General features: G+C 41.4%; 1 protein-coding gene across 7 annotated transcripts in view; it reads right to left on the reverse strand.

The window, feature by feature from the left end:
- The window catches only part of acacb (acetyl-CoA carboxylase beta), a 28,349-nt gene extending 15,004 nt beyond the window's left edge, over window positions 1-13,345 (reverse strand). For 3 of the 7 annotated variants that reach the window (XM_082553296.1, XM_082553297.1, XM_082553295.1), the window contains exons 1-16: window positions 13,047-13,345; window positions 8,546-9,101; window positions 4,071-4,203; window positions 3,855-3,993; window positions 3,646-3,755; window positions 3,438-3,519; window positions 3,244-3,342; window positions 2,241-2,350; window positions 2,011-2,121; window positions 1,562-1,771; window positions 1,301-1,471; window positions 1,012-1,173; window positions 743-906; window positions 375-525; window positions 190-293; window positions 14-95 (exon numbers count right to left, since the gene is read on the reverse strand). In XM_082553296.1, coding sequence (XP_082409422.1) covers window positions 14-95; window positions 190-293; window positions 375-525; window positions 743-906; window positions 1,012-1,173; window positions 1,301-1,471; window positions 1,562-1,771; window positions 2,011-2,121; window positions 2,241-2,350; window positions 3,244-3,342; window positions 3,438-3,519; window positions 3,646-3,755; window positions 3,855-3,993; window positions 4,071-4,203; window positions 8,546-9,081 — 2,364 coding nt within the window. In that variant the 5' untranslated portion in view covers window positions 9,082-9,101; window positions 13,047-13,345. Of the gene's footprint in view, window positions 1-13; window positions 96-189; window positions 294-374; window positions 526-742; window positions 907-1,011; window positions 1,174-1,300; window positions 1,472-1,561; window positions 1,772-2,010; window positions 2,122-2,240; window positions 2,351-3,243; window positions 3,343-3,437; window positions 3,520-3,645; window positions 3,756-3,854; window positions 3,994-4,070; window positions 4,204-5,374; window positions 5,824-5,979; window positions 6,467-7,834; window positions 8,214-8,545; window positions 9,102-13,046 lie in introns of those variants that run through there. The other 4 variants (XM_082553298.1, XM_082553300.1, XM_082553299.1 and 1 more) reach the window with 4 other exon arrangements.
- Window positions 13,346-14,916: the final 1,571 nt, after the last annotated feature.

Below are 14,916 nucleotides of genomic sequence, written 5' to 3' on the forward strand. Positions count from 1 at the left end.
ACAAAACAGATACCTTCAGACAGAATTTGACTCCTTCATATATTAGGTCCACATTGACAGAGTTGAGCAGACTGTTTGCAGGCAGTACCTGACCTCTACAGATGCAGCAGATAATGTTTATAAGAGTCAATTGCATAAAGACACGGGAAGAGCGCTGCAGTGAAACATTAACGACAAGTGCCTACTGACCTTTCCAGGGAATGTAGATAGTCAGACATGCTCTTTCTGAAGATAGCATCTGCAACAAGCAAAGCCCCACAGACAACACCAAGCAGGGTATTTGGTCTCTCTGCCTGCAGAAAGAACACGTGGCTTTGTGAATTAAAGGAATTATACACAAGTTCAATGGTCCATATCTGTCTTCAGTCTCTTACCTGCACTTTCTCTGCAATGAGATGATCCAGCCATCCGGTATCAATGTCATTGTTTCTGAAGCTTTCGGTTTCAAGTAATTTAATGAGGTATTCGACCGTCGTCCGAAAGTCACCTCTGATGGACAGCTCTTTCATAGCCACCACCATGTTTCTGGAAAATACAGAAAACCCAAATACATACACTAACAATCTAACACCAATTAAGGCTGACAAATTTAAGACAACTGTACTGCTGGCAAAAGCATGCTGCATCTTCTAACAGAGTACCGCTTTATCTGGAATCAGGTAAAGCGGTACTCTTTGCCGCACAGCCTACAAGTAGCTGATAATAGGAAAAAATACAATTAAAATAAAATAAAGGAGCTTACGAAATGGCTTCTTCACGGTTCTCGCCCCATGAAAAACAGTGTCCAAACTGGGAATCTGCAAATTCGTGTAGGCCACCAGTCGCGCCCACACTGAAATAACCCCAGACGTTCTTACTGCTGCGGAAGTTCAGCTCCTGCACGGTGCCCGAACTGGGCTTGAACCCCTGTGGGTGAGTGAGTGTGAATCAGTGGTTTAAAAAAAAAAAAAAAAAAAACATGAACAGTACATAACAGTGTCATGTTTCCTGGTTAATGAAGCTGAAGTCCACCTCATCTGGGTTCTCACTGGTGATCCGTGCAGCTATGACGTGGCCTCTCGGACGAGGGACGCAATCTGGAGACTCAAAGTTAATAATGGTGTCACCCCAGGGACTTTCTCCATAAAGCACACGTATGTCCTTAATTCTGTGAAGTGGGATGCCCATCGCAATCTGTGAGAGATTAAGCAAATATTTAGATGGGAGAATCTGATCAGCATCTGTAGGATCAATAAGAACAAATTTCTCATTTTGTTCCTTGGGTATAATTATGTGTCTGAGCCTCCTAACCGAGGTTTACCTGAAGTTGAGCAGCTGGCAAGTTTACATCTGCGATCATCTCTGTACAAGGATGTTCCACCTGCAGGCGAGGATTCAGCTCCAGAAAATGGAAACTTCCATCTTCAGAGTAGAGATATTCCACAGTACCTGCACTCACATAGCCTACGATCTTGGCCAGTCGCACAGCACACTAGGCCACAAAGGAAATAACGAGGAGACAATATGTCTCTAAGAGCAGACTTTAGTGTGTTAGCATTAGAATACAAGGACATAAACTTACCCGCTCCATTCGCTCTAATGTTGAAGCGGGAGCTATGGTGGCAGGAGCCTCTTCGATGATCTTCTGGTGCCTCCTCTGGATGGAGCAGTCTCGTCCAAAAAGAGAGATGGCATTTCCATACATGTCCCCCAGTATCTGGACCTCCAGGTGTCTCGCATGCTGAGCCAGCTGCATGATGAAGATGGGTGAGCCGGGCACCTCCGTCTGGACCTGCACTCAGAATAACACATGAAGTGTAAAGTCTTCTTGTTCCTCGACAATCACAGCCTATCCAATCACAGTTTATATAGTATAGAGCTGTAATCTGGAAGTCTATCAAACTGAGTACTGTGCCATTTTATTTTATGACCATGCAAATTAACAACTGAGTGTGGACATCCTGGCTGCTAAGAAAATTAAAAGAAACTGGGTAAATTAGACATTAGTTTGTAAAACGTAACTGCACCAACCTGTCTAAAGAAACCTGGGAAATCATCAGAGCACTCAACTTTCCGAATACCCTTTCCACCTCCACCCTCAGAGGCCTTGATTACAACCGGATAACCAATTTTCTCAGCTTCCTGAAGAGAAAAGAAAAATACGCACCAGACAACTTATAACCAAAAGTATGTACTAAAGATTTCGATTAAAACTAATTAATTTGTAGATATTAATATTGTTGATTTGTTACTATGCTTACTGCTATCCCCTCGTCTACATCGTGAACACAGCCCTGTTTGTAGACCTCTGGAGGAACATTGATGACATTGCCCTCTCTTTGGTCCTCTTCAGCCCAGTCCAGTCTCAGATCTGGAGCACAAGCACACACTAGGTAAGAACAAAGTGGTCCCAACTGAGTATGTACTGCATAATAGAGTCTACGCCATGTGCAAAATAGCACATTATAAGTTTAATGCATGTAACAGTCATGCGGCCCACTGTTTTTGGGGTTTAACAATCAGTTCTTCGAGGTTTGTGGGCATTCGTTCACATTTTTCCTTTAAGGACCCGCCGCAGTATATCAGTTCGGCTAAGGTCTGGACTTTGACTCTGACTCTGGTATACAAAGTAGTTCATGACAGACTGAGTGACTACAATGTGCACAGGTCTGTGCCACCACTGTGCTTTACAGTTGTTATTAGGTGTTTATGCCGATATGCTGTGTTTGGCTTTTTCCTGGTAACTCTTTCAGGCAGGCCATGCCTGTTCAGTCTTTTTCTACTTCCACTGTCAAGAACTTTAACATTTAACGTTCCAACTGAGGCCTGTGGAGTTTGTGTAACCACATCTTAATCCGGTGCGCAAATTTCAGTCTACTCCAGGGAAGATTGAACAATGTTTTGAATGTTTTCTACTTATGATTAATCACTGTAAAATGATGGACTTTAACTTGTGTGAAAACTGATTTATAACCACTCAGATTTATGGGCAACAACAATCGCTTCTCTGAGATCATTGCTGATCTCTTTACTCCTCAGCATTGTGTTGCTGAACTTCTGCTTTTGTAAAGATGTTCATATCTGCTGATGACCAGTTAATCGAGCACATTCAATTAGCATCACCCGGCTACTACTTACCCTCTTAATTCCTATTGAAGCAGTAAAGGTGTACATAGCTTTCACAGGACTGCATAGAGCACAGTGATAACTCTCTCACACCTGCTTTGTTTATGGCGGAGTTAGTGCAGAGAGGAAAAGCATCACCTGATCCACTCCACGGTAGTGTGGGAATGTCGGCACTCTGGGCCACAATGGAAGAAGCCACTTTATCCCCCAAAGCCCACATGGCTTTACTGGATGGCCCTGAGAGAAACAGCAGAGGTCAATTTATCATGAGAAGCAGCACAAAGCTTTCTAACTAAATGAAAGTAATAAAATGAAAGAAACTGCTCTTTTACCCAAAAATGAAATGCCCGCTTTACTCAGGAGCTCAGGCAGTTTGGGATTTTCAGATGCATGACCCCAACCAGCCCAGACAGCCTGTAAAGAGCAATGTGCACAGAAACAGACTGTTGTTTATTTACAGGCAGAGAAAGTAACAACTGAATACACCACGGTGGGCCCGTGCTAAAAAGAACCGCTGTTTAAATAAACGGTGAGTAGCACCTCCACTTGAATCCTTTTTGCAATGTCAACTATTAGCTCCACGTTGGCATAGTTGTTATTGTTGGTGCCACCGGGTACAGGCACATAGTGGTCGGCCATTTTAATATATTCTGCAGGGAAACAGGAAGCAAGGCTCAGAACTTCACAGTGAGAAAAGCATTTCTACTGGTTCATCACATACATTTTAGGCGATGACTGATAACAATTACCTGCATTAGCTTTTAAGTCTTCAGGAGTTACCATGACAACAAAGCGGATGGTCCTCTCATTGCGAAACATTTCATAGGACCAGCGGCGGATAGAGCGCATACATTTGACTGCAGCGATGCCATTATTAGCGATCAGCACCTGTAAGAGGACCCAACATAAATATCGCTCAGAAAAATGTAGATAAATGAGAAATTCAAGAAGGGTTTCGTTCTTACTTTTTCTATGACACGGCTGCCACCGAATCTTGTGACAAACTCTGCAGGAGAGGCCACGGTAAAGTCCCTGTGCAGATCCATCTTTCTGTGTTCACGTCCTTTTTTCACCAAGTGAGGACCAGACATGCTAGGCCTGCATTGGAAAGTTCACAGTTAGTCTTGACCCCTCCAAAAAGTGAACTGCATGAAGGCAACAAGCAACTGAATTTAAACTGATAATCAAAACCCAAAGTCTAGAATCAGTCTCTCTGCAACAGGCAAGGGCAGCCTGTGGAGCAGCCCAGTTTTTATACCCTTAAATCCAAGAGTCTGCGCACAAAACTCAGAACAGTAACCTGAACACAGTAATAGCTGCAGATGTTACACTGAATCTACCACTCTTGACGGCCCCTTTTATCAGATGTTCACCACAGCTAAGCCAATAAATGTACATGTGTTGTCATCATGGTGTAATCATGCACACTTTACCTTTAGTCCAATTTCCTGCTCATTATATACACACAGCATAATTCCTATCGCCTGGCCCTGGATGACTGAGAACCTACCTACAGTGACATGTTAAAATGTAGTGTGCTTAAAATGTTTTTTTCCTTTATACCCCATGAACAGTAGTGAAAACACCCCCGATGACTACAATCTGGAACAGTACTGGAGAGATGAAGCACCGTTCTTCTAAAAACTGCCCTTTATTTGGCGTTTTGATTTTGGCAGTGCACCGTCTCACATGTCAGAGCAGCGCAGACGTACAGCTGGAGGTAATGGCTCAGAATAATCATGACCCAAAATAATCAGTCATTCATAAATAAATAGTCAAATCAAACACAGACTCTTGACAATCTTGGCTAATAAACATTGTGTAATTTGTTGAAAACAAAATGTCTTAAGGGTCAGTGGAAACCAAAATCATCAATCTTTTGAGACCCGGCTTCAAAAATCAGAGTTAAGAGTTAGCAGTTAAGTTGTCTTTTTAGCGGTATATGTATATACGAGTCATTTTGAACAAGTGCAGCCGTGGATCCTCCACCTCTGCCCACAGACTGCCATGCAGTAGTGGTGTAAGGACAATGAAATGTTTGTCTCTGTTATCACTTTTCACATAACAATAATAAATCAACTACAGATAAATATGAAATAAATGCAAATAAGTTAAACTGAGCTGTACTTATTTTAAGTGATATCACACCACATGAATCCCACCACACACACACACACACACACACACACACACGAAGCTTTTCCCCATGTTTGGAAATACATAACTGGACTGCACAGCACCAGAACATTTGAACATTTCACGCACATACCATCGTTATCGTCATCTGTCCGCCGGGGTGCCGTTCAGTCCGGGGTTTCGCTGTTTCTTTTTAAACCACCCCCGGGGAGATACGCCCTTGCCCCATCAGTGAAGCCACACAGTAAAGCTGCAGCGCAGCAGCAGTTTGTGCGCCTGTGCTGATATGTGAACTTTACACTTCACTCCTGTTCACTCGGGGAAATACAGTCTGTTAATGTGCTGCTTTCTGATAACGCTTTCCATTTCGGTATCAACCACTTGCAGACTTTTTTCCGGGGACAAGAGGGTTTAGTTTAACCCGATACGCCTACTGCGTTGCACAAACAGTGATAATCTAATCATAACCACGACTTGGGGATTACTAGAAAAATCGGTGGCTTGTCGCAGTGACAGGCTTGCGGCAATAATGACTGCTTGATTGTTACCGTTTCCTTATATGCGTGCAAGCTGCGCACAGCCCGTAAACTACAGCGGCCCTTCCTGTTCACAAACGAGCCTACGAAAGGTGCTGCAGCGGCACTAGTTTCAACACAGAGTAGTTCTGTGTTTAGTTTCCACATACCAGAGTATCACATTACCGAAAACTGCAGCAGCCCTCTGCATTATCGGACTTACCTCTGGAGATATGGGAATAAGCTGATACTCGGGTAGTCGTTTCCGTCGAAGGAATACATCGCGCTGTGTTACTACTAGGATTAAAAAAAGAGTTTTTAAAACCAAAACAAAGGAGACTTCCACAAAGTGCTTCCTCTTGTCCGCTTCCTCCCTTCTCCCCTCCCACATGTGCAGCCGCATATCTGCAAATAAAGTCCCCTGAGCCAAAGCGCTGGCTGCTCTTTGGAAACAAAGTGAGCAGTGCTCCACTAAATCCATTATTGGAAATGTTTATTGTTGGGCATCAAAGGGCTAAAAACGGTCGCGCACGACACGAGCAGACTGATTTTGTTTGTTTGTTTTTAAGTGCAGTAACAACAAAGTATAGGAAGACGCTTCGAAACATCTCACTTTTCTCTTCTTCGCCGTGTAAACCACAATATACCCACTAACACGCATAAATCCAGGCCGATGGAGCTCTAGTAGGTTTTTCTTGGCTCAAGTGTTTTCCATCTAACGTTCATACACATTCACGCCCCAGTGGGCGTGTCAGAGAATAACTTAACCAAAGATATTTAGCATCGACTCCTCTACCTGTTGAGCTACAGCCAGTCTAATAAATATCCATGTATTTATTGTTTTTATGCAATAAACACAGGGATAAATAAACAAAAATAAACAAAACAGTTTTCTAATTGAACAAAACTAACAAAAATCTTTGTCAGCTAGTGGCTATCTCATGTCTAGAACTTCTGGATATTAATCAAGAAACGGTTTCTAACTTTGAGATTTGCTGCAGCTTGTTTACTCTCCAAACTCCTGGGTTGGCTTCAGGGTATGTTTTGGGTCATCGCCTATCTGTGCTGTGAACATGAAGTTCAGTGGCATTCATAGCCACCCATTTACACACCTTTTATTTATTACTCACACTCCAGTGGTGATGGATAGATTCTAATTTGGGGTTCAGTGTCTTGCCCAACGACACGCAGGGGCTGAAAGGAGGCAGAGATTGAACCACCGACCTTCTAATTGGAAAATGACTTGCTCTATTTCCTGAGCCGCATTTTTCTGGCTTCCGTATTTTTCCCCATCCCTCTGATATTTATATTGATTAATCTGTGTAAGGAATAATCATCCAGAGACTGAAGATATTTGGCAAAGATTAATCTGACCTTTCTATTCACCAGGCGGATGTATGGTTTGCACCCTATGGTGGGTCTCTACATCTCTGTTTGCTCAAGTCTTCTTCTGAAAGTAGACTTGAATAAGTATCACTTGGATGCCTTTTAGAGAGTCTTCTTGATTGGTTTGGATGGAAAGGATCCTGTGAGCCTCCACCACCGCCACTGGTGTCATGTTTAACCTGCAGAGTTCACCAGAGCCTCCTTATTTTGTCAGAATGTAGCTTAATGATCCCGCTCTTTTCTCTTGCATGTTTTACATGCACTGAATGTTCCTTTGACCACATGTTGTGGGTCCAAGGAAAAAGAAAATATAGAAAATAAAACAAATACTGACCTTTTAACTGGTTCATTTATGAAAAATGAGGAAATAGCAGGCACCGGCCACGCTTTTGAGGTCATTTTCCAATTTCAAAAGAGAGGAGGCTACAGATTAGACATCTTTGACAGTTAAACCCTGCATTTAATATGCATATGAATACCCTCAAACTAAAGCTGAGGGTCTGCAGTTTAAGCCCATGTTTATTATAGAGTATAAGAGTAACCCGAATATGCTTTTGGTAAATAGTTATAATAAAAAACTGTTTAAACAGCAAAGAAAGAAAGAAAGGAAATTAATAATAAAAAGAAGAATATTTAAACTACAATAAAGACCATAAGTCAATTCAGCTGCTCGTGTCAAGCTAGTTACTTACCTGTGTGCACTGAAGGAATCCTTGTACCCTCCATGATATCACAAACCACCCGTTGGTATGAAAGTAATTCTTAATTTACCGATATCGCAGAGGAACAAGAAGAAAACTAACATTTGTTGACAATTTCAAAGCGCTTGCTGTGCTCTGACCTCGACTAATGCCACCACCGCTTGTCAAAGTCATTGGCTGAGGCTCTTGTTCCATTAATAGAGCCAAGATATTTGGCATGTGACAATAACACAGGTCAGCTCGTGCAGCTTGTGGAGACAGCGCGCTACCGATGCGATAATGTGTGCCCAATTTTTTGGGGGGAATGTTCCTCTAGACCAGGGGTGGGCAATCTCAGTCCACGAGGGCCGGTGTCCCTGCAGGTTTTAGAGCTCACCTTGGGTCAACACACCTGAATCACATGATTAGTTCGTTACCAGGCCTCTGGAGAACTTCAGGACATGTTGAGGAGCTAATTTAGCCATTTAAATCTGCTGTGTTGGTTCGAGGACACATCTAAAACCTGCAGGGACACCGGCCCTCGTGGACTGAGATTGCCCAGCCCTGATAGACCTAAAAAACAATCCAGTTTACATTATGCCCTCATTATAGTGCGAGTGTATAAATGGTGTAAGTGAACAGCTTGTTTGTTTATAACATGACAGAGCAGTAAAAACACGCCCCAACCTATATAGCTGACATTCATTTACTTAAAGCCCTTACTTGATGACCGTTGAGCTGGGCTGTGGTACTACAGAAGGCGCCTGTGGAGGGGAAGATTTGATGGTGGAGGTCGGTGGCTGAGATGCACCGCTTGGAGGTTTCGTGACCAGAGGTTCTTCGTCCGAAGAGTTATCCTCTGATGCTCCAAGAATAAACTTCAGGCGCTCCCTCGCCTTAGGTCCTGAACTCAGCATTGGTGGGACGCTCTTAGAAGGTTTCTGGGTGGTCGGCAGCACCGTTGGTTGTTTTGAATTTGCCTCCATGGAGCCCTGCAGAGCATCAGAGTCCACTATTCTGCCACAAAGACCCGCAAATGCACTGGCAGCCTGAGGCACGTTATGTTCAGCATGTTGTGAGGCAGCTGCAACTGTTGACAGAGGATCCATGCCTGCATCAGGGCTGCGTGCAGTGGGCACGTCCTCCTCGGCTGCAGAAGGAAGTTCCTCCCCTTTCACGGGCATTGTTACGGTCTTACTATTTATCCTCCACAGCAGCAGAACCCACAGAATAAATCCCCAAAGTGCAAACTCCAGCATTCACAGACATCCTCCTGAAACTGCAACAGGAATAAGGCGGATGTCAAAACTAATTTGAGAGAACAGAAACATTTTTTCATCAAATGTGAGCCAAGTTAACAGTATACCAACTGTTTTTTTTGACACTTGGAATGGATTTTCTGTAAGTGCATTAAAAACTGGAGTCTGAACTATGAATGTGAAAAGTAGTTTAGTGTCAGACACCACCTGGTGGCTGAAAGCTGAAGCTGTAGTTTTGGTCTAAACAAAAGGGTCATTCCATCTCAAATCATCTCATTTCTTGATCATGAAACATCTTTGAGTTGCCACAAATCTTGGACATGTATGAAAATTGCCTGTGAATTCCTATCCTAGATTTTTTAAAGCCCATCTTTCAGGCCTTGTTTGGCCCCACACTGTAATTAAAGCCTTCAGTGAAGTCCCATATTTGAATATACATTAATAAAACAAACTTAACTCTGCAAAAGACAACTAAAGACAATGTCTGAATTGTCTATAGCTGTATTTGACAATAATGAAAAATAAAATATGTAAATGCTGGAGTTTATTAACTCTATCTGAGATAATAATTTTGATAAATATGTGCAGGATTTTAATTATCAAAAACCACGTGCACTTTGTCCTGGACGAGTCTGATAATTCATGTTAAGAATAAAATTTATTAAGACCCATTAAAAAGACAACAAGTACTGATATAATCTTCTCTGAACATGCAAATAAATGCAGCAAATCAATTAAGATTCATTAAGAGGAATGAAAGATGAATTCTCAGTTCTTATGAAAAATTGTTGCATTTTTTTAAAGGGCTGCTTTCATGGTTTATTTTTTAGATTTTTCCCCAATTTTTCAGTCTAACTTTCCCAAATTACAGATCCTGACTAATCTTTAATGGTAGGAAAGGCCACTATCAGGGTATAAAGGTTTGTGATACATAATGCAAAATTTTGAATTTGCAATTGTTTTTTGGAAAATATGGTCAAGTAAAAGGTGATTTGAGATGAAATGACCCCAAAGAAATATGGAAAAAAAGACATTTCTAGATTTTTTAAATGGGATAGACTGTTTTAACTTGGCATTTCAGGGCAAATGATGACTACAGGGAGTGCAGAATTATTAGGCAAATGAGTATTTTGTCCACATCATCCTCTTCATGCATGTTGTCTTACTCCAAGCTGTATAGGCTCGAAAGCCTACTACCAATTAAGCATATTAGGTGATGTGCAACTCTGTAATGAGAAGGGGTGTGGTCTAATGACATCAACACCCTATATCAGGTGTGCATAATTATTAGGCAACTTCCTTTCCTTTGGCAAAATGGGTCAAAAGAAGGACTTGACAGGCTCAGAAAAGTCAAAAATAGTGAGATATCTTGCAGAGGGATGCAGCAGTCTCAAAATTGCAAAGCTTCTGAAGCGTGATCATCGAACAATCAAGCGTTTCATTCAAAATAGTCAACAGGGTCGCAAGAAGCGTGTGGAAAAACCAAGGCGCAAAATAACTGCCCATGAACTGAGAAAAGTCAAGCGTGCAGCTGCCAAGATGCCACTTGCCACCAGTTTGGCCATATTACAGAGCTGCAACATCACTGGAGTGTCCAAAAGCACAAGGTGTGCAATACTCAGAGACATGGCCAAGGTAAGAAAGGCTGAAAGACGACCACCACTGAACAAGACACACAAGCTGAAACGTCAAGACTGGGCCAAGAAATATCTCAAGACTGGTTTTTCTAAGGTTTTATGGACTGATGAAATGAGAGTGAGTCTTGATGGGCCAGATGGATGGGCCCGTGGCTGGATTGGTAAAGGGCAGAGAGCTCCAGTCAGACTCAGACGCCAGCAAGGTGGAGGTGGAGTACTGGTTTGGGCTGGTATCATCAAAGATGAGCTTGTGGGGCCTTTTCGGGTTGAGGATGGAGTCAAGCTCAACTCCCAGTCCTACTGCCAGTTTCTGGAAGACACCTTCTTCAAGCAGTGGTACAGGAAGAAGTCTGCATCCTTCAAGAAAAACATGATTTCCATGCAGGACAATGCTCCATCACATGCGTCCAAGTACTCCACAGCGTGGCTGGCAAGAAAGGGTATAAAAGAAGAAAAACTAATGACATGGCCTCCTTGTTCACCTGATCTGAACCCCATTGAGAACCTGTGGTCCATCATCAAATGTGAGATTTACAAGGAGGGAAAACAGTACACCTCTCTGAACAGTGTCTGGGAGGCTGTGGTTGCTGCTGCACGCAATGTTGATGGTGAACAGATCAAAACACTGACAGAATCCATGGATGGCAGGCTTTTGAGTGTCCTTGCAAAGAAAGGTGGCTATATTGGTCGCTGATTTGTTTTGTTTTTGAATGTCAGAAATGTATATTTGTGAATGTGGAGATGTTATATTGGTTTCACTGGTGAAAAGAAATAATTGAAATGGGTATATATTTGTTTTTTGTTAAGTTGCCTAATAATTATGCACAGTAATAGTCACCTGCACACACAGATATCCCCCTAAAATAGCTAAAACTAAAAACTACTTCCAAAAACATTCAGCTTTTATAATATTAATGAGTTTTTTGGGTTCATTGAGAACATGGTTGGTGTTCAATAATAACATTATTCCTCAAAAATACAACTTGCCTAATAATTCTGCACTCCCTGTATTGAAAACAATGAAGTAATTGCTTTTTTCAGCCATTATTATGTTTTAATTGGTCAACTGTTCATATACTTAATGTTTAACTCTTTTTTTTTTTTTTTTTTAAAGATCACTATTAAATATTTGTCTTTCTCCTTCTTGGAAAAAGCACAATTCTTTTGATGTCCAAACTTAATGAATCCCCATAAGAAATAAACTCCTTAAAGCATATTAAAATACATCATGACTATAAGAAAAACTGAAATACTAAGTAGTGTTTGTCTCTGTGTACTGTTTAAGTTACTGATTTGAAGGTCAGAGGTCAGATACTCTCTCAGGACAGCAACACTGAAGTTCTTACTTTCATATATTAAGAAAATTATTCAGTAAATTCAGTCAAACAGAAGCAAGAGAAGTAATTACGATCTACACAGTCACGTGTATACTTTAGATGACTAAGTCCTATGTATACACACGAGTGTGTTATCTATGACAGCTGGACCTGGCTGCAGGCTACATTTCCCAGCGAGAGTCCTGTAAACAGCCTGCCTGTAACAGCTGACATGGAGAGCATGTGCTGCTTCATGTGGGGTAAAGGTCAGCACTGAGGGAATGAAAGGAAGGGAAGTTCAGGTGAAGGAGGATGGAAAGAAAAAAAACATCCATAAAAAACAGCAGCAATAGCAGGAACACTTGAACACATCCAAATACAGAATATACATTACACACATGTTCTTTGTCCCATTGAAAGATATCATTGTTTTTTGTTTTTTTTAAATAAACAACAATTATAAGGATTTATTAGCATTCATTTTGTATAATAGAAGCACAAAATTTGTGAATTTATCCTTTGGAGCAAATTTAAAGCCGACATAAAAAAAAAGGAAAAGGCTAAACCGTCACTTTCCTCAAGAAACAACAAGATCTGAAGCAATGTATTTATGAAATACTTTTACTTTTTATCTGTATTTTTCTAAAAATATATCCTGATACCATATAGCAGATGAATGATTTATTTCTCTTGTGCTTTTCTTTAAAGAACAGGTTTATTCTCACAGGACTTGCTGTTCTAATTAAAAGTTAAACACAACAATTTTTATAGGAGTGTCACTTTTAAAAAGGTTATTAATGCGTCCAACTTCTGGCGTGAACGTTTTACCTCGTAAACATACAAATATCTGTGAACTCTAACAGAAAAGTTGAACTAACAACTGATTCTGCCTGACATAAAAGTTAAATCAGCGCACTGATCGGATCTTTTCCAGAGTTCAGTCTGGAGAAAAACGCGACGGTCTTTTAAATTAAAGGTAACGCGTAAATCAAAACATGCCATTTTCACTCACCTGCACAAACTCAGAAACCGGGCAGCTCTGCTCCCGGGTTGTTGATGGCGTTGTTTCACACAGCCAGAGAGCTACAGTACCAGGCTAACCGATTTAAACCCACTGATTATTTCCCACACCTCCACACCACTCGGAACTTATCATGAATTAAAACACATCCGTCATTATCTTATTAATGTGACACAAACCCCAGAATCCCTCCAAACGCTACCGCTGCCAAGGTCTTTATGATTATAGACAGTGCCTCGCCAGCAGCTACAAATGTCAAAGTCACCTACCACTACCTCCACTGCTCAGCGGATTGTGAGTGGGGAGGGGGTCTCTCCCAGAGTTAAGGGTTCCGCCAAAGATCGTGTATACTCAAGATGTTCCTGCTCGATAGAAAAGCAGTAAGCATCTATATTTACGATCAGCGGGAAAATGTTTGGTTCCTCGGTCTTCTGTTGAGTTCATGAACAATGGGGAAAAGGTGTATTTGAACTTTAAGACCGTTCAGCTCATATTAAAAGTCAATGTATCAACAAGCACCTTTTTTTTTTTTCAAATTAATGGAATTTGATATGATGCCCACCTTTGTTTTTATTTCCTGTTACTTCTGTATTGTGTGTGATGAACTTTTCCAAGAGTTGTCATCCTCCCAAACTGACTCCAAGAGCATGCAGAACAGTTAAGGTCAGTGATCATGATTCAATAAGACTAGGCAAAAATAGCACCGATGAGAGACTCCCGGGGCAAAAACCACTTCTGAACAAAAAGGACACAAAGATTCGTCTCACATTTGCCAACAAAAACACAGCTTCCCTTCCCAGATCCCTGAGATTTTTGTGGACTGATGAGACAAAAGCTGAACTTAGAGTCCCATTAAACCTGCTGTAAAACTAACACAGCATCTCATAAAAAGAACACTCAACAGTCAAACGTGGTGGTGGCAGTATGAACAGCTTTTTTGCTTCAGGTCCTGGAAGACTTGCAGTGATTGGTGAAGCCATGAATTTTATTCTCTACCAGAAAGGCCTGCAGGAGAATGTCTGGTCATCAGATCATGCCCTGAAGCTCAGGGTGGACTTGGATTATGCAGCAGGACAATAATCGAAAACACACCAGCAAGTACACAACTGAATGGTTAGAAACAAAGAAACAATTTTTTTTTAACTAAATGAAGTTTTTGGAGAGAGTGTGTAACCGAGGACAAGGGATGAGTAAACGGGGCAAAGAAATAAATTGATCATTTATTTATTACATGAGTTATACATACAAATTCCCAGTCATTTCCAGACAGGACTTACAACACATCCTGCTGATATCCCAGCTGCACATGAGACTTACCACACAAACTGTGCGAAATAACACTGCAACCCGTCACACCCCGCTTAGCGACACTGCAATCGTGGCACACACTGCAAACAATTCGGGTCTCAGCGCAGCTGGGAATCAGTGCTATGCATGGCCTGCGATCTGGGAGATAAAGGGAAGTGGCACAAACAATTAAACAAAAAACAAAAAGGGAGGTTAGTCCGCCCTTACACAACTTACTTTCAATCAATAACCGCCTTTACGGCTGGACGGACTAACCAAAACAAAATTACAAATCAATCAAAAAAAGAACGAAAAAAAGACAGCAGAGACAGCACAGCTGAAAAACACAAACAACATTATCAAGTAAAATATTACCCAATAAAATATCAATTTTATGAAACCATTCAAAATCATGAAGCTGAAACAAACACTCAATATACCTGCAATATTGATCAGTTTCCCTGCGCGCAGTCGATCTAGGGCTTGATCAATTCTTCTATTAAAATTCGTGGTCACACTAAAAAAGTCCAATGACATATTAAAAATAGGCACACGCAATAGCAAATGATCCAAA

This window comes from Aulonocara stuartgranti, assembly GCF_965226115.1.
Source record: "Aulonocara stuartgranti genome assembly, chromosome: 12".
Lineage (NCBI taxonomy): Eukaryota > Metazoa > Chordata > Actinopteri > Cichliformes > Cichlidae > Aulonocara > Aulonocara stuartgranti.